Here is a 23,046-nt window from a genome sequence, read left to right on the forward strand (position 1 = left end):
GAAGTGTATAGGTGCCAACCGGGCCGCCAGGGTCCGAGCGTAAAGGGGCCAGGGTCGGGGGTCGGGCGGCCCTTGGGGGCCCCCTGGGCCCGCACCTCGGGCGCTGCGCGTGTGCTCGCGGGCGGGGCGCCCAGCGGCCGCCAGTGACCAATCCGGGCGGGCGTCCGGGGAGGGGCGGGGCTTGCCGGCTCTGGCTCCGCGAGTCCTCGTCTTTGCACACACACGAATACAAAGAGCCATACGACCTTCGGGTATCCTTTTTCCATTTTTTTCTCCTTAATCTTGTGTGTGTTTTCAAATTTTTTTTAAAAATAGAGATCTGTGGCAATGCTGGGGTGAGGAAACTGTTGCTAAGGGGAATGTGCGCTTTTCCCCATTTCTTTTTCTGTCTCTCTTCCTCTTTCTTTTTCCTGGTCAAGGTTTTAAATATACCAAGAAGTTGAGAAGCAGGATGGCCGTGTACAACTGTTTCCAGCCAAATTTATAGAGATTTTTTCTTTTTGCTATCACATTTTAAGAACTGGTAAATTTTTATGGTCAGGGGAATTTTAAAAATTTAGCCTCTTGGGAAGTGTAGGTTTCTTTTTTTAAGCGGGATGAAGGGATAATGTAAATTTCTGCCACTGGCAACGTGGAAGGAAGCGGAGATTTGAGACTCCCTCACAAAGCTGTTTGCGTGCGTTTTACACACCCTCCCCCAGAACCAAAACCAAGTGGCTTGAATGTGGCAATTGTCCAAGGCCAATAGGTTAAAAATGTTTGGATTTTATAATTGTGACACTCATTTCCCGGCGGGGGGGGGGGCGGGTCAAAGCCCTTCTTACAGTGTGTCTTACACACATTTTTCATGAGAACATTGTGTATGTGTGTTTCTTTAAGCAAGTAATTTCGTAAAGATTTATCTTGGGGTTTTGTGCTTTGTGTATATGTACAGTATGTGTATATGTGCCGTATCAGATTTTGTTTTCAAAAGCGATTGCCTTTGGTTTTTTGTGTGCAAAGTAGCCCCTAGGATGTGGATTTTTTTCTGTTGTGTTCCCAAGTGTGATCCAGACAGCATTTCATGTGCAAATTAAAGCGTAGAAGAAATCCTATGCATAGAATTACTTAGGCATTTTCATTCCATGTGCATTTACTGTATTTTCTGCTCTTCTTCTAAGTATCAGATTAGTGAATAATTAAATAATTGCCAAGGAATATGCAGTCCATGTGGCAAATGAGGGTAGGCAATTCACTGAGTCTGGTTTAAAGCCGCCTTTAGTGACTGTTTTGCCTAAGTGGTTTTGCTTTTTATTGTCTCACGTTCTTAAATGTACAGCTGTGTATATTTTGGCCTTTATGTGTGGTTTGGTTGGTGTGTTCAGAAGGGGAGTTCTCTCTTGGCTTTTTGACAAAATGGTCGTTGATAGGTTGGGATTTGTTTGAAAAGCTTCACAGCTGGCAAAATATCAGGAAAATAATCCAGTCAAGTCCAATTCTCAAAAACTGTTCATGGTGGTGGTGATGGGGGAGGCACCAAGAGGAGGCAAAGGCAAATAATATATGGGAGGAATAAGAAATGCATTTTGGTTATCATGTTGCATTTTAAAAATGAAAAGCCTTCTCCCCATGCCAAGAGCCACGGAGAGAAGTGTATGAATTAGAGAACAACAGGCTCAGAACAGCACCTCCGGTTACAGTAGACGTATTCTCACTTTATTCTGTTCCAGAACCATCGTCTCCTATTAGGAGTCATACGGAAAGTATTTATATTCAAATCTCTATTGGCAGATTGGAGTGAAAGCATAGGAGGTATATGGGGTGAAGAGGGAGAAACTGGAATGTCACAAGTGAAGTAGCGACCAGGAGATAAAAAAAGATCTACTGTAGAGTTCAAATTTCAGGACAACAAAACCTCTGTGTGATAATACATTTCCATTCCCCACCTCGCGTCCCACTCAGTTTCAAGCAGTATTTAGGACACCTAACAACGGCGATTAAACTGTTTGTACAGGTCTTGACATTCACTATAATGAAAGTAGCCCGTGTGGGCTCTCTGGGTTTATCTGTATTGAGTGCATTTTTATTCCCTAACAGTACAAGTCAGATCAGTCTCAAATGTGGATCATTCCACAAGTTTAGGCCTGCGTATCTTTGAAATCTAGTCAGTCTAGTGGCCTTTGTGATGGCAGCAGTGTTGGGAATTTTTAATGGAGTTTTGCTCTTAATCTTTTTCGCCTCACTGCAAGTCTTCACGTATACTTTTTACCTTCTCGGAAAAGAGAGAGTTCTTCTAGAGCAGTATACACAGCCCAAGCCCCTGTCTTCCTAGGCTATTTAATTTTTAGTAGGATTTTAGGCTCAGAGCCAATGTCCTTGCTTTGAATTTCTTTGTAAGAAACAAAATTCCTCCCACGAATATATCGTTGGCTTGGCCCTCCTACCAAAGCAAAGCTAAACTCGGTTGGTTTTGCTTGGGAATCCGCGAGGCCCCTCAAGATGAAAACTTCTTTGAAGGCAGCTGCCACCCTGCTGAAAGATCTGCAGCTGAGGCCGGCAGGAACGAAGCCTTCCGCCACCAAATGTATGAGGCCGACTTGTGGCCACTGTACCTATAATCGTGTACACGCAGCTTTGTGAGCAGAAGAGAACAAAAGCGAGTAAACAAAAAAAAAAAAGCAAGCTAAAGATGGCGTCTGACGGCTTTGAAAAAGCCTCGCAGTCGTGTCCCTCCCTGAAGAGGCCCCACCCCTCCCTGGCTTGTTGAGTGATTGTGGATTGCGGCCAATAACGTCCCCAGCCCTGCTCCGACTCATCGTCCAACCGCCAATCACCGGGGGCCCGGAGACTGGTGGGGCGGGGCCTCCCCGCGTGCGCGCGCTGGCCGGGTACACGAGCCGCTCCTCGGTCGTCCCCGGCCGCCCGCGCGCCCTTCTTGGCGCCGCTCAGTCAGCTGGCGCGGCGCGCGGGGCACACGCGGTGGGACATCCTTAGGGCCGCCAAAGCGGGATCGCTGCGGGAACTCTCCCGCCATACTCCCCTCAAGCCCTCCGAGCTTTTTTGGCCACGTAGTCTACCCACGGTGACCCAGATCCCCGGCCGCGCCTCGGCCAATCTGCTGTCTGCGGGCCTTCTGAGGAACACCCCTTTCCCAGGACACCTAGGGCACAGTCTACCGGGGGCCTCAAGTGGAGGGTCGCCCTGTTCCCTGCGGCCTCGAGGGCGGAGCTCAGCTCTATTCTCCCTTGCGCCGCTGTGTTCTCCCTGCCTGTGGCTAAAACACACGCTCTCTTCGGAAATTGTTCTGCTGTCCCTCATGCCCACTTTGTCATCTTTGACTTATATTTAGTCAGCTAACATTTACCGAGGGCTCGCTGGGCACACGATACAGCTTTAGGAGCTAGTTTTTCATTTTTCATTTTCTCCAGAAATGCAGGAAGAGTCATTTACGTCAGGCACGTGGATATGGAAACCTTAAGCCGGTAATTTTAATCTCACCAAGTTGCATTTTAGCACATGTAAAGAAAAAAGACAGTGCTATATCGGGTTAAAAACTCTCGTACTACTATACAAACATACTTGGAATTTTCGGATTACGTGGGATCCTTTTCTTAGGAAATCATTCTGCCCTCTGGGTCTACATCTTTTTTACCCCTAGGAACGAGGTCTTAGATTTTGTTTTTTTTTGTAGATCCTTAGATGGGTCGGCCTTTAAAAATGTAGAAAAATAGTGTTTTATGGTATTTACTTACCTGTTCTTGTGTGATAAGGAGCTCATGTCTGATAGAAATAGGTTTTGAGAGGACCTTCTATCCGGTGAGCCATTTTGCACCTTCAAGTGGGGGAGAAGGGCTGACTGGCACAGCAGGGACTTTAAGTGGCCATTTTCCTTTTTTATTTCTTAAAATGAAGATTATGGTATCAATTGCTATGCTTTCAGTAATCACATTTAAGGAAGTCCGTTGCTAGCATGACCCTGAATGAGTCAAGGGCCCATTATAAAAACATATATCATCTGAGTGCTACCATATCCTACACACCTATTAAACAGTGGGAAAACTTTTATTTTTCATAGTTTGGAGGTGAACTCAGTCATGCAGAAAATTCAAACTCAGAATGGGTTGAAGCAAGCAGGGGAGCTGCCAAGGGTGTGATATATTTAGTTCTAACAAAAATACATGTCTTGGGAGGAAAGGGATAGTTAAGATTATGGACAGTCTCACCCTGAGCTGTCTGTCTAAAGAAGATGAGTTTTCTTTCTTCTTTATCTAAATATTTATTTTAAAAAAAAACCAAAAATTTTGAAAAGTACATTTCTAGGCTCCTTTCACATGTATTAAAATTAGACCAATACAGAATGAACCCCAAACACACAGATTTTATGTAAACTTAAGTTTGACAGCTGCTGCCATTTTGTGTTGGCAGCTCATCAAAGGATTGAAGATCTTTTTCTTAACATTCAATTCTAAAAGTTGATAGCATTTTGCAAAAGGCATGTATGTTATTCAGTGGTGGTCAATCTTAGTTTATTCCTGTTTTTTCTTTCTTGAACAAGAATGCAAACTCTTGGTTTGAGAATAAATCAACAATCTGAAGTTGCAAAAGTTGACAGTATTAAAGTTTAATAATAATAGTATAGATACTGCCTGGATAATTTACTCCAGTTAACTGTTGCTTTGCCAGATGTTCCATGGATTGCTTCATGGGCTATTATATTAAACAGTTATACATTTTGAGAGGTAAAATAAAGATACCATAATGAAGTTTAGCTATGTTAGTAATGTTGGCAGGGTTAAGTGGGCTTTAGAACCTTAAACTAGTGATGGAAAAAAGCAAGAATGATTAATTATGGTAAGTCTGGAGTGTTAGAAAAGAATTTAGCAGGTTGTAGCAACAGATAATGCAGCACTATATATAATAAAGTTCTTTTATCAATTTGAATTATTCAGACTGAGAAAAGTCTGTAAAGTAAAAAGAGTGTCTCAATAGCATATATTTTTGTCTTGCTCTCTCCACGTCAGTGAATCTTGGCCCCTGAGTTCATCTTTTTCTTCTCTGCGGTCTCAGGGAAGAGCTTGCCTTCCTTCCTTCTCACATTGGGCGAATCCTTGCTAGAAGAAAACTTAAATCCTTTCCTAATATGTTCATCCTTCCTTTTTCACTGGCCTTTTTCTTTCTGCTTTTTAAACATACTGAGGCTCTAGTGCCCTTTCTGACTTCCTATTTCCTTCCTTTCATAACTAAACTCTAGAAAACTTGACTTCATGTCTTGCTTCCATTATCTCTCCATCACGTTCTCTTTCGTCTACTGCACAGTATTACTTTCACTACAAAAAATACCTCTCTGGTCATTGCCAGTGACCATCACAGGCAAATAAAATGTATTTCCTTAATTTGCATCTTTTTTAACCATTCTGCTGCACTTGTCACAGTTGATTGGATCCACTTTCTTGATATTCTTTTTCTTTTTAATAAATTTATTTATTTTTGGCTGCGTTGGGTCTTCGTTGCTGTGAGTGGGCTTTCTCTAGCTGCAGCGAGCGGGGGCTACTCTTTGTTGTGGTGTGCGGGCTTCTCACTTCTCATTGCAGTGGCTTCTCTTGTTGCGGAGCACAGGCTCCAGGTGCGCGGGCTTCAGTAGTTGCCGCACGCGGGCTCAGTAGTTGTGGCTCACGGGCTCTAGAGTGCAGCCTCAGTAGTTGTGGTGCCCAGGCTTAGTTGCTCTGTGACAATGTGGGATCTTCCCAGACCAGTGCTCAGACCCGTGTTCCCTACGTTGGCAGGCGGATTCTTAACCACTGTGCCACCAGGGAAGTCCCTTGATATTCTTTCTACTTTGGCTTTCATAACACTCTTTTCCTCCCACCTTACTGACCATTCTTCTCTTTCAATGAAGCCTCTTGCAAGGATTGGCTCGAAGTGCTGTCCTTGGCCTTTGCCAAGGACTTTGTGTTTACCCCTTGGAGAGCTCATTCACTCTCTGAGGTTCAAATATAACCTCCTGCTAAAGTTTCCAAATCTGCATTCCAGCTCTGACCTTCCTCTTGTTTTTGTTTTTCAGTCCTAGCCAGTTGCTTTCAGAACATTCCATTTAAAGATGCTGCCATCAGTTTGAAATTTAACATGTTGTAAATACACATCTTCTCCAACATGCTGGTGCCTCCTCTCAGCTTCCTCATTTCTATCATTCTGTCAGTGGTACCATCATCTTCTGACCCTCAGGTTTATAATCTTGAAGATGTCTTTAACCAGTCTCTATCCCCCACATATATTAAGTTAAGAAATATGATCAGTCCTTCCTCCAGGATGTTGAACCTTCGTATCCACAATGCTGATTCTCATCACTTCTCTCCAGGATTAAACAGTCTCCTAACCTCTAACTGTTCCACTTTAGGTATCTAAGACAGGGGTCGGCAAACTATAGCCTGTAGTCTTAGGTCTGGCCTGCCACCTGTTTTTGTATGGCCCATGAGCTAAGAATGGCTTTTATATTGTTTAATGTAAATATTAAATGTAATTTGTGACATTTCTGTGTCCATAAATAAAGTTTTATTGGAACACAGCCATGCTCATGTTTATGTATTGTCCATGGCTGCTTTGTGCTACAATGGCAGAGTTGAATAGTTGTGACAGAAACCACATGGCCTGCAAAGCCTAAGTTATTTACTATCTAGTCCTTTACAGAGAAAGGTTTGCGGACCCCTGCTCTAAGAGTTTCCTTACCTTGATTTTCAAAGTCCTCTGTCAGCTTTCTCTACCTTTTATATAAGCCCTTTTGCTCTGATCTCTCACATGTACCCTGTTAATTCTGTTATGTTTGTTCTTTTCCTCTTACTTATCACGTCTTCTTACCACCCTCCCAGTTCATCCTATATCTTGCTCAAGGCTCAATTGTAGGTTTTTCTTCGATAAGCCCCCTTCCACATGATTTCATTCTGTTGATCTTTCTATTATTTTGAACTAACTCCTCAAGATTTTTTTAGTCTGTACCATATTTTTAAGCACATGTGTATATTTTGACTTGTTCTTTAGACATTCTATTCTCACATGCACTGTAAGCTCCTTGTATGTAGGGACTTTGTCTTCCCTTCACTTGAGTGCTTGGAGGTGGCAATCCATTTTGGTGACTCATCCTTTAGCATGGCCTTGCATATAGAGAATTTTTAGAAACACATTTTTTCTGTTGTTTTTAACTTGCTCATCTTCTCTAATGGGGATATATGTAGCTAATGATATTAGTGTTTTGTTTTTAATAATTTATCCAGCATTTGAATTGGTGTCTGTTTAGTAAATATCATAATGTGAAATGTTCCTTTAATACCTGCCAACTCCAGTTTCCTCATGCTTTTATTTCAGTGTCTTAGAGCTTATGTGGGAGACTCTAGCAGGAGCCAGGGAAACTAAGTCAGCAGTAGTATCCATAGGAGCCCCAAAAGAGTTATTTGAATGCCCATTATGCTACACTGCACTGTACCAGGTTTTTATAGACATATTAATTCAAGAAAACACCTATTTGTTGCCCTGAATGTGACATTCTAAAATGGACATAGTTAGGTAATACACAAAGTCGAAAAGCAGAAAGAAATTGAGGGACAAAATTATAGAGCAGATAGTATCATGATATTTTATGTCAACACAAATATGAAAATATATTTAGCATTAAAAACTAGCAGAGTTGGGCTTCCCTGGTGGCGCGGTGGTTGAGAGTCCACCTGTCGATGCAGGGGACACGGGTTCGTGCCCCGGTCTGGGAGGATCCCACATGCCGCAGAGCGGCTGGGCCCGTGAGCCATGGCCGCTGAGCCTGCGCGTCTGGAGCCTGTGCTCCGCAACGGGAGAGGCCACAATAGTGAGAGGCCCGCGTACCGCAAAACAAACAAACAAACAAACAAAAACTAGCAGAGTTGAAATTATCCCTAGTCTAAACCAGGTCATGATAGTAAGTAAATTACAAATACTCTGTTTTCTCAATACCTTTCTAATTTGCATCACAGAAGGTTTTGTACTGATAAATGCATCTTTGTAGACTTGAATTCATTTTTTCTTAGAAATGTGATATTACATTTAGAGGGGAAACTCCCCAAATTCTATTTCAAGCCATTGTATTTTTTTTTTTTTTTCAAGATTAGGACATCAGGATGGATGTCCAGGATGGGAACACAAAAGTTTTCAGGAATCTAGCTGTTATGTGTGGAGCACTGACTGTGTGCCAGTATTCTGTAGGTGCCTTATATATATTATACACAGTCTTCACAATAACACTCAAAGTAGGCAGAGATGAGAACACTGGGGCTCAGAAAAGGGAATTATATGCCCAAGTTCACACAGCCCATTTTAGTGCTGTTTTGGGAAGATTACCTAAGAAAGACCATTTAAGGGGAGGGAGGGGCTCAAGGCAGGCACAACGCTGGCAGGGGTAAAGGCCTCCTGCAAGAAAGAGTGAGTTTTGGGGGCAAGAGCGTTGCAGTTGTCAATTTGATCCAGGAAGTGTACCCACCCGGAGTCCCAACATGATTCATCTTCATTTATATGTTTTTTTAATTTTTAAAAATTGAAGTATAGTTAATGTAAATTATATGTTACAAATGTACAATATAGTGATACACAATTTTTAGAGGTTGTACTCCATTTATAGTTATTATAAAATATTGGCTACATTCCCTGTGTTGTACAGTATGTCCTTGTAGTTTATTTTATACATTATTTATTTATTTATTTATTTTTATTTTTATTTTTTTTCCTTTTTGCGGTATGCGGGCCTCTCACTGCTGTGGCCCCTCCCGTTGCGGAGCACAGGCTCCGGACGCGCAGGCCCAGCGGCCATGGCTCACGGGCCCAGCCGCTCCGCGGCATATGGGATCCTCCCAGATCGGGGCACGAACCCGCATCCCCTGCATCGGCAGGCGGACTCTCAACCACTGCGCCACCAGGGAGGCCCTATTTATTTATTAAAAAGTTTTTTTAACTGAAGTATAGTTGATGTACAGTATTATATAAATGACAGGTCTTAATTTCTTGTTGTACAAATCCTGAACCCAAGTGGTATATTACTGTGTACATAATTTTCTTTTTCTCACAACATCCATGTTTCAGATTAAACTGCATGATGTTGGTTTTAAAAAAGTTAAAAACCCCGCTAGAGCATGTAGGACCTTATTTAGGAAAGAAAAGGATATATTAATGATTCATCCACAAATTGACCTGGGAATCGCTTAGTGCTTTCCTTTAACCTTTCGTTTTAATTTGGCTTTAACCTTTATTTTTTGTTGTTGTTGTGTTTGTTTGTTTTATTTTTTTTGGCGGCGTTGGGTCTTTGTTGCTGCGAGTAGGCTTTTCTCTAGTTGTGGAGAGCGGGGGCTACTCTCTGTTGCAGTGCACGGGCTTCTCATTGTGGTAGCTTCTCTTGTTGCAGAGCACGGGCTCTAGGCACGCAGGCTTCAGTAGTTGTGGCACGCAGGCTCAGTAGTTGTGGCGCACAGGCTTAGTTGCTCCACACCATGTGGAATCTTCCTGGACCAGGGCTCGAACCCATGTCCCTTGCATCGGCAGGCAGATTCTTAACCACTGCACCACCAGGGAAGTCCTAACCTTTAGTTTTTTAGGTTTAACTATGCCTTCCAGTGACTCTAATGATAGAGAAGCAGTAAATGGATTTAAGTTCTTACAATATGTGAATATCTCGCACAGAAAAGCATTTCTTCGATATAAAGGGTAGAAAAAGCAAATTAAAAACTATTCTTTAATAACCAAATGTAATTAAAATGCATTGTCAGATTTACATGTTAGTACCTCAGAGGCATTGATATTGCCTGTTTCTGAAATGAGATTGCTGACTCAAAACAAACAAACAAACCAAATCTCGGAATGTGGAAAATTCTCCTAACCTTCTCCTCTCCTTTTAATTGTGATGTTATGATATAATTTACAGGGTAAGATAGAAATGTATCTCTTGAGGAAATTGTAAACATACTTAAGATTTTGTCACTTAGGGAGCTTCAGGCAGGAAGATTCTTCTTTCTGTAATCAAGTGTCATTTAGAAAATGACAATATGAAGTTCCTTGGAGTGTTCTCAGTGGTACAAACCAACCCTCCCACACTTTTTTTTTTCCTCCTGAAGTAGTTTAGTTGCTTAACTACAGTGATTCAAAAGAGAGGCAGTTTGGCTGATCATTGATATTCTGGTCTCTTCTTTTGGGGGCTGGTTGTGTGGGTAGAGTGGCATCATGTAGCTACTTAGACAGTCCCGTTCAGCTCTGCCTCTCTCTCCCTTAAGCAGCATGAGAAGTGGAGTTGGGGGGCCCCAGTTGATTTCTCTGGGCTTCCAGCTGGAGGATTCAGAACAGCTAGTTTCTATTGCAGAGGCTGTAGGCCCAGGTGTACAAAGTGTGAGAGTAGGGGGCTGTGCAGCCCTGGTTACTGCAGCTCAACTCTCCTATCCAGCTTTTCCTTTCATTTCCCTGCCCACCCCCAAAACATGAATGATATAATAGTGTGAAGCTGGCAACATGTTGGGGGCTGCATTGATTGGCCTTTTCCTTGTTTAGGAGTCTTACTCTGAATGCATCTGTATGCAAATTATAGAGACGGTAGAATCATGATTTTTTATGTCAACAAAAAGTGGTATCAGTTCAAACACACACACACACTAAACTGAAAGTAGCCATAACTGGATTCTTCTGTCTTCCCCTGACCTTGAAAAAGATACATAAGTTCTCTGCATGTCTCCTCTGGCCCTGGGTTAACATGTGTTTCCTAGAGCTGTTGTGTGGATGAGATTAACCTACGTGAAGTGTTCTGAACTCCTTAAGGAATGATGTCAAAGCAATAAAATGCAATACTGTTTTTACAGCCAAGATAGAGAGACGGAGAAGACAGGTCTACGTTTTCTTCCTTAATTTTCTGATCTTTCCAGATGCCGGTGGGTCCTTTTGAGTCCCATCTCTGTTCCTTAGCTTGGAGTGGTGGGGAATTCCATGCCTTCCACCCTCTGAAACTGTCTTCCTCCCGAAGGCCTTTGTAGGCCCACCCTTTTGGGAAGGGGTGAGTGGGACCTCCAGTGTGTCGAGCTAGGGCAGCACAGGAGCTGCACAGAGAAGAAGGCCCTCTGCTCCACAGCCCAAGGAGAGGCAGCCGTGGACTGTGTGCGCCTTCAGGGCTAGCCCACTCCTCCTCCACGGAACCCAGCCCCGGGGGGCCCAGGCTGCTCCGACCACCCTCCATGAAAAAGGAGAGTGAATCCAAAGAGGCCAGAGCTTTGTGCGGTCCGGTCGACTGGGGACACTTTTGGAGCAGACCAGCAGCGTGAGCACGGGCCTTCCTGCCTCGGCCACCATGTCCTTCAGCGCCACCATTCTCTTCTCCCCTCCCAGTGGCGGCGAGGCCAGATGCTGCTGCTGTGCCTGTAAGAGCGAGACGAGCGGGGGCAGCACAGGCTGTCAGGGCGGGAACCCTCCTCCCAGCACCCCGATCACGGTCACCGGACACGGCCTGGCCGTCCAGAGTTCAGAGCAGCTCCTGCATATTATCTACCAGCGGGTGGATAAGGCCGTGGGTCTGGCTGAGGCTGCGCTGGGTCTCGCCAGGGCCAACAACGAACTGTTAAAACGTCTCCAGGAGGAAGTGGGTGAGCTGAGGCAAGGGAAGGTGCCCGTCCCCGATGAAGACGGCGAGAGCCGGGCGCACGGCTCCCCGCCCGAGGAGCCCGGGCCCCTCAAGGAGAGCCCCGGAGAGGCAGACAGGGCCGTGCCGGCCGTGGAAGAGGAGTGTGACAGCGTGGGCAGCGGCGTGCAGGTGGTGATCGAGGAGCTGCGGCAGCTGGGAGCAGCCTCAGCTGGGGGGCCTGGGCCCTTGGGCTTCCCGGCCGCTCAGAGAGACGTACGGCTCCCGGGATGCTCCCTGGCTGCAGGCGAGGGGCCTCCGATGCTCAACCCCGTGAGTACGAAGCGCAGGACACTAGCGGAGCTGTGCTTCTGTGCTCTTCCCGGCCTCTTTCTCTTCTCTCCATCCTTCAGCCTTTCTTTCGGTTGTATCTGTGACAGAACGGCACGGTACCCAGTTTCCTTTGCCGGCAGGGAGAGTCAGCCCTCCTGGGTTTTTTGTTTTTTGTTTTTGGGGGGTTGTTTTTGGTACCGTGGCCTCTCCGGCAGAAGGTCATTTTCTGGCGTGAGAGGTGTCGGGGCAGTGGTACGGCCCTCCCTCTCTGTTGCTCTGCATGGCACCTTCTCCACAGCTGCCTTGGCTGCTCCGTGGGTTCTGCCTCTCCTGGCGAGGATGCCTGCTGAGCACAGACGGCTCATTCATATTTGATCACGGGCCCTCTGCTTGCCAAGAGGAATTCAGGACTATGAGAGAGATGGGGATGTGAGGAGAGAGAGGCAGAGGCGGGGAGGGAGAGAAGGGAAAGTGGGAGGGAGAGGACAAAGATAATAGCCGACAGGTGTAGGGAGGGAAGGAGGCGGCGGAAATGAAGGGAAGGAGAAAAAGTGGAAAACAAGAGCAGAGGAGAAAGGTGAACCTAAATGGAAGGAGAACTGATGCAAGAGAGAGAAAATGAGGTAAGGTGGGAGGGAGGTAGAGGACAGGAAATAAAAATGAGGAACAGAAATGAGAGTTGAGCGTTAACAGTAAGAGGATAATAACATGTAGGGAGAAAGAGGGAAGCGAGCGGGCCTATTTCGTGAGCAGGAAAAGACAAAGAAGTACACTGTGGTATTTCAGCTTCTTTACTGCTCAGGGCCATATGAGCAGGAAAATCCTGGCCGAGGAGAGTAAAAACTGCAGAAGTAGTTTCACACATGGAAGTATGGAAAGGAGATGGAGCAACTGTAGAGATCTCAGAGATGGGAAACTAACAGATGTGTTGCCGCTTGAGAGACAGTGGGAGGTCTGTCAGCTCTCCGCCACTCTCTCCTCCAGAGCGTCCTCCCTCTGCCCTGTCTCTTTTCCTCCTCCCCGCCACGACGAGGCCCAGACACCCAGGAAAGTGTAGAGCAGCAGAACACACAGGCTTGATGGGAGGGATGAGACTCCCAGCCCATCTGCTGCATCTGAGGAACGTGACCCGTTGTGTCACACTGCAACTGGTCACTGCTCCCCCAAGGCCTAGCCACGTGCGTGAGTGGTGGCCCCGCGGCTCGCCCCAGTCTGTGCCTCGCCAGTGTCTATCCTTGGTTTGGGACTGTTGGAGGAGGAGCTGGGAAGGTGGGAGGAGGCAGGAGGTACCAGGCCAGGCAGTGCCCTGAGCTGTGGTTCTTTCTGGCAGGGAAGGCTTCCAAGCCGACAGGATGGAATTAGATTTCACAGCACAGAAAGCAGCTCACAGGTCTATAAATCTCAGCCTCCTCCCCCACTTCTTTCTGTGTTTTTTTTCCCCCACTTTCACTGTTTTGTTTTCTTGGCTGCAAAAATCCCCCTCCTTTCTTCTTTCCTCTCCCTCTCTCTCTCTCCCCCACTTCCTCCCTCCTTCCTTCCCCTACCCTGTATGTCCTTGAGTGAGGGCACAGGCAGGCAAGCAGGTGTCAGGGCAGTGACAGTCAGATGTGGCCGGGGCAAGATCAAGGTGAGGGCACACGCTGGCCCCGCAAAGGGAAAAGGGCGGGTCGGGGAGGCAGTGCTACCCTCTCTAGAGATTTCCGACTTTCTATCTCCCTCCTTTGCTCCCGTATTTCTCCTTTTTATTGTTATTTTATTCTCTTGCTCCTTCTCTTGCTTTGTTTTCCTTTCTTGTCATCACTTCCTCCCTCAACTCCTTTCAGGCAAAACACTTACCTAGCTACATTTCCTATACTCAAGCACAAAGCATAAATGACTACTCACAAAGCGTCAGAAACATGCCTTTTCCGTATAATCAGTCCTATGGTAATGACCCAGCATGAGAGGCCCTGTACCCACAGAAATATTTGCCCACACTTCCTGTTCATTATACTTGGCCAATGAATGATGGTTGATCAGGTTCCCGTAAGCCTGGCTGGCTAATAGGGTATTCTTTTTTATGTTCTTAGTTGGTGGATGATTATGTGGCCTCTGAGGGTGCAGTGCAGCGGGTGCTGGCCCCTGCTTACGCCAAGCAGCTTTCACCAGCCACACAACTGGCGATCCAGCGGACAACCTCAGAGACAGGGCCGGAAAACGGAACCAAGCTGCCCCCGCCCCACCCCGAGGACATGCTCAGTGCTGCTGCTGCCCTGGAAGGTGCCCTGGAAGAATCAGGCCCTGGGGGAACTGGGGAGCTGAGACACTCTCTAGGATTTACTGCTTCCCCATGCAGGACCAGAGGGAGTGGGCAGAAGAACTCCAGGCGCAAGCGGGATCTGGTCCTCTCTGTGAGTGAGCTCAATTTCTACACATTTTTCTTCAGTCTGGAGAGATAAGTGAAGAGGGAAATGTGGGTTGATTTTAAATGTCCCATATCGAATGAGTGGTATCCTGAAGGCTGCTGGAGTGGGAGGGGCAAGAAGGAGACAGCCTCTTCCCTAGCCCAGGGACAGGCAGCCCCGCTGCTATCAGTGGAACTTCTTTAGGTTTTTCCAGATAGATTGATGTCTTCCTTTTAAAGATAAGGGAATTATATCATATATATAATTATATAATTATATTATGTCTCCTGGTGATCTCATAATCCTGGTGGGAAGATCCTTAAGGGGTTAAGCAGATTGATTGCAGCAGAGTAGCACTGGAAACTGCCTGCAGATTACCAGTGTTCAGGTAAGTAGCAAAGGTCCCCTTGGGCAGAAAGGCCAAGGTGTCCTGAGGTGGTCCCATACCCCAAAGATGCAGAGGGCCACTAGACACTCAGCTCGGGTATAAAAGGTTTGGAGATTCTAGTGATTCTCAGAGCACTTGGCAGGGAAGGTACTGATATGATCCAGTTCTGCCTGAAACCTTGCAGTGGCTCGGAGCCCTAGGAGCGTCACTAAACATCCTACAGTGTACAGGATGTCTCCCCCCAACACCCCCATTATCCAGCCTAAAATGTCAATAGTGCCATGGTTGAGAAACCCTGTTTTAGGGTGACCGCAGACCTTTGGATCAGCTCTGTCGCCCAAAACATCTTTTGGATAACTATGGGGATGTTCTTTAGCCGTATCGTGTTCCCATTGACGGTAATGGGTCTCCATTCTCTGGCTAATGGCTGATGAGGTAACTTGAGGGTTCTGGTTAGGAGTGGAGGTCACCACTGACATCCAGCAAAATCTCATCATAGTATAGAACCCATTTCTCCTTGTTACAGTCTTAGTAAAGATTGAAAACAGCTGACTACCATTTATACCTCCTTTATTCATATTACTTCCTTCTTTTCCTAAGAGATCCTACTCTTACTCTGCCTTTCATTTGATTTGTTTTTACATTGACAGATTCTTTTTTTTCTCTCTCTCTTCCAGAAGACACCATTCATAATCAGTATCAACTGGTTTCTAACCTTCATTTCAAATTTTGGTTATGTTCAGTGACATGTCACTTATCAAGAACAGGGAATAGGGGGACTTCCCTGATGGTCCAGTGGCTAAGACTCCATGCTCCCAAAGCAAGGGGCCTGGGTTCGATCCCTGGTCAGGGAACTAGATCCCACATGCTGCAACTAAGAGTTTGCATGCCGCAACTAAAAAAAAAAAAGATCCTGCATGCCATAACTAAAGATCCTGCATGCCGCACGAAGATCCCATGTGCTGCAGCTAAGACCAGGTGCAGCCAAATAAATAATATTAAAAGAAAAAAAAAAAAAAAAAAAGAACAGGGACTCGGTTTAGTTTCTCTGTCATGGATTTCTGGCTCAAGAGGGCACTGTTGTTGCCAGTGATAGAAATGGAAGCTTATACCTAGAAGTACATTTCAAGGGATTTCCCAAAAATTCATAGTGCTTAAATTGTGAATAAATGTGTGATAATTGAAATTTGCATAAAATCAGGATTTTTGATCAGTTCCATTCCTCTGGTGCCTACTGCCTCCAGCAAGAGGTCTAGTGATGAGGCCTGGCTTCTTCCTGCCCTTTGGAGAGCTCAGCATGGGACCTTCTGGGAGGACAGCATTCTCAGTCATCCTGCTCTGTGTTACAGTGCTTGAAGAGGAGTGAGAGGACCAGTCAGGGAGTCTTGCTGCCCGTCACAGAGAAAGCTATAAAATGTTCTTGTATTAGTCTGTGGGTTTAGAGGGAGAGGGATAGTTGCAGATCTTCACTGTTCCAACCTTTAGCTCTGGGAAGGAATGAGAGAGGCATCTCTCCAATCTGATGAAGCTGCTGTGGGTTGCTGCTAGGGATCCAAAAGGACCAAATCGGAATCTTAATTCCTTGGGCTGCTGCAGATGCCAGCCACCCATTGGGGAAGTAATTATTCATTTTTAGCTCCCTCAGGAGGTAGGTGAGACAGCAGGCTTTACAGTCCTAATGCTTATTATTGTCTAGAGTAGTTTCCCTTTGCACTTCAAGCTTGGTTGGATTTTCATCAGCTGATCTCTTCCAAGCCACTTGAATTGGAAGCTATGCAACTCCCCCACCCTACTTTTTTTTCTTTTCTTTTTTTCTGCAACTCTTACAAATTCCTTCTGAAGCATTTACCCATCTTCTGTGATTTTTCAAATTTGGACTTCTAAGAGGTAAAATAACTATATCAAATATGAAGCTAGTACAACAGTCTAGAGTGGAGACCCTAACCATAAAGAGTTAACAGTAATTTCCTAAGTTGATATGGTCAGGCAGCCATAGGGGTAGGAGCGTAAATTGGGCATTTTTTAATATGAAGCTGAAATCCTGAGATCAGCATCCCATCAGTTTGGGACTGGGTAATCTCCATTGACTGGAGGACATTGGAATGAAAATATAATCAGAAACAACAAAACTAAATTTAATAGGAAGAAATGTAAAATCCTACATTAAAGTTTAAAAAAAAAAACAGTTGCAGAATGGTGGAGATAGTAATCCCTGTGAAAAATGGACTTGAGTTGACTACAAGCTCACTATGAATGAACCCTATGACACTGAGAGTAGGGATAGGCTTGCTAAGAGAGGTACAGCATCTTGGGTTTCATTCCTAGAAGTATAGAGTTCTACTCGGGGAAGTAATGCTCCCTTTGGCCAGACCTCAACAGATGAGTTAGATTCAGTTCCATGTGCCATGTTATAAGAGGGACACTGGCAAACCAGAGAGGCTCATAGTTTCATGAGGAGTCTGTCTGGCAACTATGTCATGAGGAATGGTTGAAGGACTTGGTATTTAGACGGGATAAGAGAAGACTTGGTGAGTACATGGAAGCTGTCTTCAAATACTTCAGGTGCTGTTAGGGCAAAACTGGGGTCAGATTTTGGAGCATCTAAGGCAAAGTTTTTTTTTTAATTTATTTATTTTTGGCTGCACTGGGTCTTCGTTGCTGCACGCAGAGTTTCTCTAGTTGCGACGAGCTTGGGCTACTCTTCATTGCGGTGCATGGTCTTCTCATTGCGGTGGCTTCTCTTGTTGCGGAGCACGGGCTCTAGGCACGCGGGCTTCAGTAGTTGTGGCACGTGGGCTCAGTAGTTGTGGCTTGCAGGCTGTAGAGCACAGGCTCAGTAGTTGTGGCGCTTGGACTTAGTTGCTCTGCGGCATGTGGGATCTTCCCGGACCAGAGCTCCAACCCACGTCCCCTGCATTGGCAGGCGGATTCTTAACCACTGTGCCACCAGGGAAGCCCCTGAGGCAAAATTTTTTAACAATTAGAGATGTTCAATAGTAGCTAAGTCAAAAACTAGTGAGGGGGCTTCCCTGGTGGCGCAGTGGTTGAGACTCCGCCTGCCGATGCAGGGGACACCGGTTCGTGCCCCGGTCTGGGAAGATCCCACATGCCGCGGAGCGGCTGGGCCCGTGAGCCACGGCCGCTGAGCCTGCGTGTCCGGAGCCTGCGCTCCGCAACGGGAGAGGCCACAACAGTGAGAGGCCCGCGTAACGCAAAAAAAAAAAAAAGAAAAAAAAGAAAAAAAAAAAAAACTAGTGAGAACCCATCATTAAAGGTGTATAAGCAAAGGTAGCGACTTCCCTGGTGGCGGGACGTGGGTTCGATCCCTGATCTGGGAAGATCCCACATGCTGCAGAGCACCTAAGCCCGTGCACCACAACTACTGAGCCTGCGCTCTGCAGCCCGCGTGCCACAACTACTGAAGCCCGCACGCCTAGAGCCCGTGCTCCGCAACAAGAGAAGTCACCGCAATGAGAAGCCTGCGCACCACAACAAAGAGTAGCCCCCGCTCACTGCAACTAGAGAAAGCTCACGTGCAGCAACGAAGACCCAACACAGCCAAAAATAAATAAATAACATTAAAATTAAAAAAAAAAGAAATGTCCACTTGCAGTAGCCCTGGTGTATATTTGCTCTCTCCTTGCTATTAGGAGTATGTTTGTGGAAGTGTTTGAAACCCTCTACTGTAGTGATCATATTCCCTGGGAACAGAAGTAAGACCAGGGGTCATCCTGGAGACTCCACACAAATTAAATGAAAAGGAAAGAAAGGGAGGGTTCATTAGAAATACTAACTTGGATCGGCTCTCTGGCTAAGAAAGGGCATCAACAGAAATGGTACCTAGACTATGGGCAGGATTCAGGCAGAGAACCCCATAGGGACAGTGCCTAGGGACCAGAGGAAGGTTTCATCGTATTTGCTCCTGGCTTGATTCTGTGCTTGTTTGTTTGTTTCCCCTAGAAATTGGTCCACAATGTGCATAACCACATCACCAATGACAAGAGATTCAATGGGTCTGAAAGGTACGATCCTCTTGAGGGAAAAGATCATAAGGAACTTTGCCAAGGAGAGGGAAATAGAGGGGGCTGCTCCAGTGTAACAGTGAGGCTAAGGCTTCCATCTCACCATTGCCCCTTGTATACTGTCTTAGGCCATGGAGGACTTTACCATGAAGTTGATTAGTGCTGGGAATCTCTGTCTAGCTTTTAAAATGCTGACGAGGGACTTCCCTGGCAATCCAGTGGTTAAAACTCCACCCTCGGGCTTCCCTGGTGGCGCAGTGGTTGAGAGTCCACCTGCCGATGCAGGGGACACAGGTTCGTGCCCCGGTCCGGGAGGGTCCCGCGTGCTGCGGAGCGGCTGGACCCGTGAGCCATGGCTGCTGGGCCTGCGTGTCCGGAGCCTGTGCTCCGCAAAACGGGAGGGGCCACAACAGTGAGAGGCCCGCGTACCGCAAAATAAATAAATAAATAAATAAAAATTATTTTTAAAAAAACCTCCACCCTTCCACTACAGGGGGCACGGGTTCCATCCCTGGTCAGGGAACTAAGATCCCACAAGTCACGTGGTGCAGCCAAAAAACAAATAAATAAAATAAAATACTGACTCTGCCTTATTCACTCTCTTCTCTTGTGGCAGCATCAAGTCCTCTTGGAATATTTCAGTAGTGAAGTTCCTTCTGGAAAAGCTCAAGCAGGAGCTGGTAACCAGTCCCCACAGTTACACTGACAAGGAGCTGAAAGGTGAGAAAAACTAAGTTAACTCCCATCCCATCCTTTCTTCATCCTCTGTTCCTGGCCAGAGGAGAAGAGGCATATGGAGATGATTTAGGTGGTTTTGAAAATAGAGGACTTTAAAAAATTGGTTTTGGTTATTCTTTTCACCTACAATCTACACAGGATTGACTCTAATTGCTTTTTTATTCCCCTACTCAGTCTGAAATGAAAATGGGAGAAGGAAAGGGCCAGAACACCATCATGCATGACATTTACACACAGACTCTGAATCTAGGGTGCTATGAAAAGGAGGTCAGAATCCAGCCCTGCCCTTTTGTCCCTAAATATTATGTCCTGGGTTTTCTACTTTCCTTGCTCTTCTGTTATTTGTCTGTAGCACTAAGAAAGCTTCTGCTGAAAAAATACTTGTAATCTGCTGTCAGCTGAGTAGAATGGGGGCAGGTTTAACTGGGAGTGGGGGAAGGGAGTTACAGAAGCATTGGAGTTGTCTCTTTTTTTTTTAACATCTTTATTGGAGTATAATTGCTTTACAATGGTGTGTTACTTTCTGCTGTATAACAAAGTGAATCAGCTATACATATACATATGTTCCCATATCTCTTCCCTCTTGCGTCTCCGTCCCTCCCTCCCTCCCTGGAGTTGTCTTTTTATAGTGGGAGGAGTTCCTGTTGGAGACGCAGGTGGGCAGAGGGAGCTAAACCAGAGAGGAATGAATAGATGCTGATGGATATATACAGAAAGCCCATCGTCTAAACAGTGGTTCACCCCTCTCCCATCCAGTAGTATTAGGGCAAAAAAAAAGGGCTGAGGACCCTGCTTTTTGCTGCCTGCCTTCTCCCTCCCCACCAGGAGCCTGTGTAGCCTACTTCCTTACTAAGAGGCGTGAGTACCGCAACTCCCTGAACCCCTTTAAAGGCCTAAAAGAAAAAGAGGAGAAGAAACTTCGAAGTCGCAGATATCGGGTAGGTTTCTAGTCTTTCCTTTCAAGATGCTAAACTCTAAACCCTAATAAATAAGTCACAGTGGGAAGGGCCAGGGGACGTGGCATCTGAGAAAGGAGTTGAGATCCAGGAACGGAGCAGAGGACGAGGAGGAAGGGAGCCAGTTCTAAGATCCGACTTGGGTTCTCTTGAGAACTTGGTTCTCTCGGGCACAGATTTTACACAGCCTCCCTTCCACCCAAAGCCTTTCCCCAAACCTAATGCATGGTTTGTTGCTTTTCCTAATCTCTGTCCTGGGCTCCTACCTTAGCTTTTTGCCAACCGATCCAGCATCATGAGGCATTTTGGCCCTGAGGACCAACGCCTGTGGAAAGGTGTGACAGAGGAGCTGATGTCAGATGAAGAGGACAGCCTTAACGAGCCAGGTGTCTGGGTAGCCCGGCCTCCCCGTTTCCGGGCCCAGCGCCTCACGCAGCTCTGCTACCACCTGGATGCCAACTCTAAGCATGGCACCAAAGCCAACCGTGTGTATGGACCTCCCTCAGACCGCTTACCTTCTGCTGAGGCCCAGCTCCTTCCACCAGAACTTTACAATCCTAATTTCCAAGAGGAGGAGGATGAGGGAGGTGATGAGAATGGACCTGTCTCCCCATCTTTCGACCAACCCCACAAAACCTGCTGTCCTGACTTGAACTCGTTCGTTGAAATCAAGGTGGAAAAGGATGAGTGAAATCTATAACCAGGAATAACTCTGGCATCCGCCTCTTCCCATGTCCTCAGAATGGGTGGCCACAGGGCTTCCCAGAATAACGAGATGTCTTCTGCAGTCTGAGAAAGCAAATCTGCCTCTCTTCTCAACGCAGTCTCCACTAGAAGTGGAAGCTGGCAGCTCTGGTGGGGTAAAAGGACTTATCTCCAAGGGGGAAAAACTCCCCCCCACACCCCGCTGTGAACGACAAGCCAGAAAATGCTTATTCCTGAGCATAACAGTGCCTCGGAGGAGCCTGGGATGAGAAAAGGAGGAGGATGGGTCCAAGAAACAGGAGGCCTTCTTGACGTATGCCCTGGTCTCTGAGTTGTTTTTTCTTCTGGTTTCACTCAAAGCTCTAGGGAAGCGGCCCTTGGTTGTACCTTCTGCTTCTTCCCCTGACTGCTGGTCTTGCTCTGTAGGGAAGCAGCACAGGACCAGGCCAGGGTAATACTGCCACCTGGTGGACAGTTTCAGTCATGGGCTTCATTCTTCTGAGCAGAACATAGGCTCCACCGTATTTTGGGAATTGGGATCTAGATGTAATAGCTATTCTTTATTGAATTATATAAGGAAGATTTTATTATTCCCATTGTACACATGAGGAAATTAAGGCTTAAAGAGTTCCCCTGTCTCACCAGCAGCTGCTTTCCCACCGTGTGACCAAGCAGTATACGTGGCTTGGTAGCTATTTCTTAGTCCTGTCAGCCAAGCTGTATTTTGAGGAAGGTGAGTGTGTGTATGTGTGTGTGTGTGTGTGCGCACACGCACACATGCAGAATATATATACACACACAAAATTTGTGCCTTTTTGGATGGATTGAGAAGTAAACATGGCTTTCTCTTCACTCTGTCAATCATATAACAAATATTGATTGCTTAACTAGGTGTCAGGTGCTGTGCTAGGTGCTATGGATAAACTGTTGAACAGGTTAGATACTGATCAGAAGTTTTATTGTCTAGTCAGGAAGCCAGGCATTTAAGTAGGCAATGAAATGAATTGTGATAAGTGTGATGATGGGGGAATGTAGCTACCATGGCTATGTACCACAGGGGTAACTAACTTGCTCTGGCGGTCTGGAAAGGCTTCTCGGAGAGTGTTTAAACTGATGCTTGAAAGACGGGGAGAAGTTAACCAGGAGGGAAGGGGAAGCCAAGAGAGTGTTCCAAACCTAGGAAATAGCAAGTACAAAAGTCCAGAGGCAAGAGAGAGCACAGACAATGTGCAGTTCTACTGCAGAACCATTTGGGGAGGGGATGTTGCTGAGAGAAGAGGCTGGAGAGATAGGCTCTGTAAAATACCTTAAAGAGTATAGACTTAGTTAAAGGACAGTGGGAAATCGCTGACGGGTTTTAAACAGGGAAATAAGATGATCAGTTTTGTGTTTTTGAAGAATCACTTGACCTTAGGGTTCAAGATGGATGGGAGGGAGAAAGCCTTGGCAGGGAGACTTTTGCAGTGGTCCAGGAGAGAAAAGATGGCCTGATACATACACACACACACACACACACACACACACACACACACACACACACAGTGGTGATGATGTGGGAAGGACAGATTTGAAAGATATTTTGGTAGCAGAATTGATAGGACTTGCTGATAGGACTTGCTTGGATTTGAGGTTAAGGGAGGAGGACATAGGGTTGATGTTCAGGTTTCTGGCTTAAGTAGCTAAGTGGTTAATGATGCCGTTTACTCAGGAAATGCTGGAGGAGCCAGTTTTGGGAGGCAGGGAAGGTGAGGTCAGGGTGTTGTGTGCCTTTGAGACAACCGAGTGGAGATGCTATTCGTCAGCTGAGTTTTTAAGTCCAAGAATGTCTGGGCTAGAAATATGGATTTGGGAGTCACCTGTGTATATAGAGGCTAATTAAGGTCCTGGGAATGGAGAATAGGGCCTGTGGAGCTCCCAGCTCCAGTTCAGACTATGGAGTGGC

At 46.1% G+C, this 23,046-nt stretch overlaps 1 protein-coding gene across 1 annotated transcript; it reads left to right on the top strand.

Annotated features, from left to right (window-relative positions):
• Positions 1-208: 208 nt before the first annotated feature.
• On the top strand, positions 209-21,399 carry C4H14orf93 (chromosome 4 C14orf93 homolog). The gene is made up of 7 exons (XM_060098234.1): positions 209-251; positions 10,893-11,911; positions 13,981-14,301; positions 18,644-18,705; positions 19,322-19,425; positions 20,269-20,381; positions 20,671-21,399. Exons 2-7 carry the CDS (start codon positions 11,312-11,314, stop codon positions 21,088-21,090), a joined length of 1,620 nt encoding a protein of 539 aa, XP_059954217.1. The 5' UTR covers positions 209-251; positions 10,893-11,311; the 3' UTR covers positions 21,091-21,399.
• Positions 21,400-23,046: the final 1,647 nt, after the last annotated feature.

The sequence above is a fragment of the Mesoplodon densirostris genome, chromosome 4, assembly GCF_025265405.1.
Source record: "Mesoplodon densirostris isolate mMesDen1 chromosome 4, mMesDen1 primary haplotype, whole genome shotgun sequence".
Taxonomy (NCBI): Eukaryota; Metazoa; Chordata; class Mammalia; order Artiodactyla; family Ziphiidae; genus Mesoplodon; species Mesoplodon densirostris.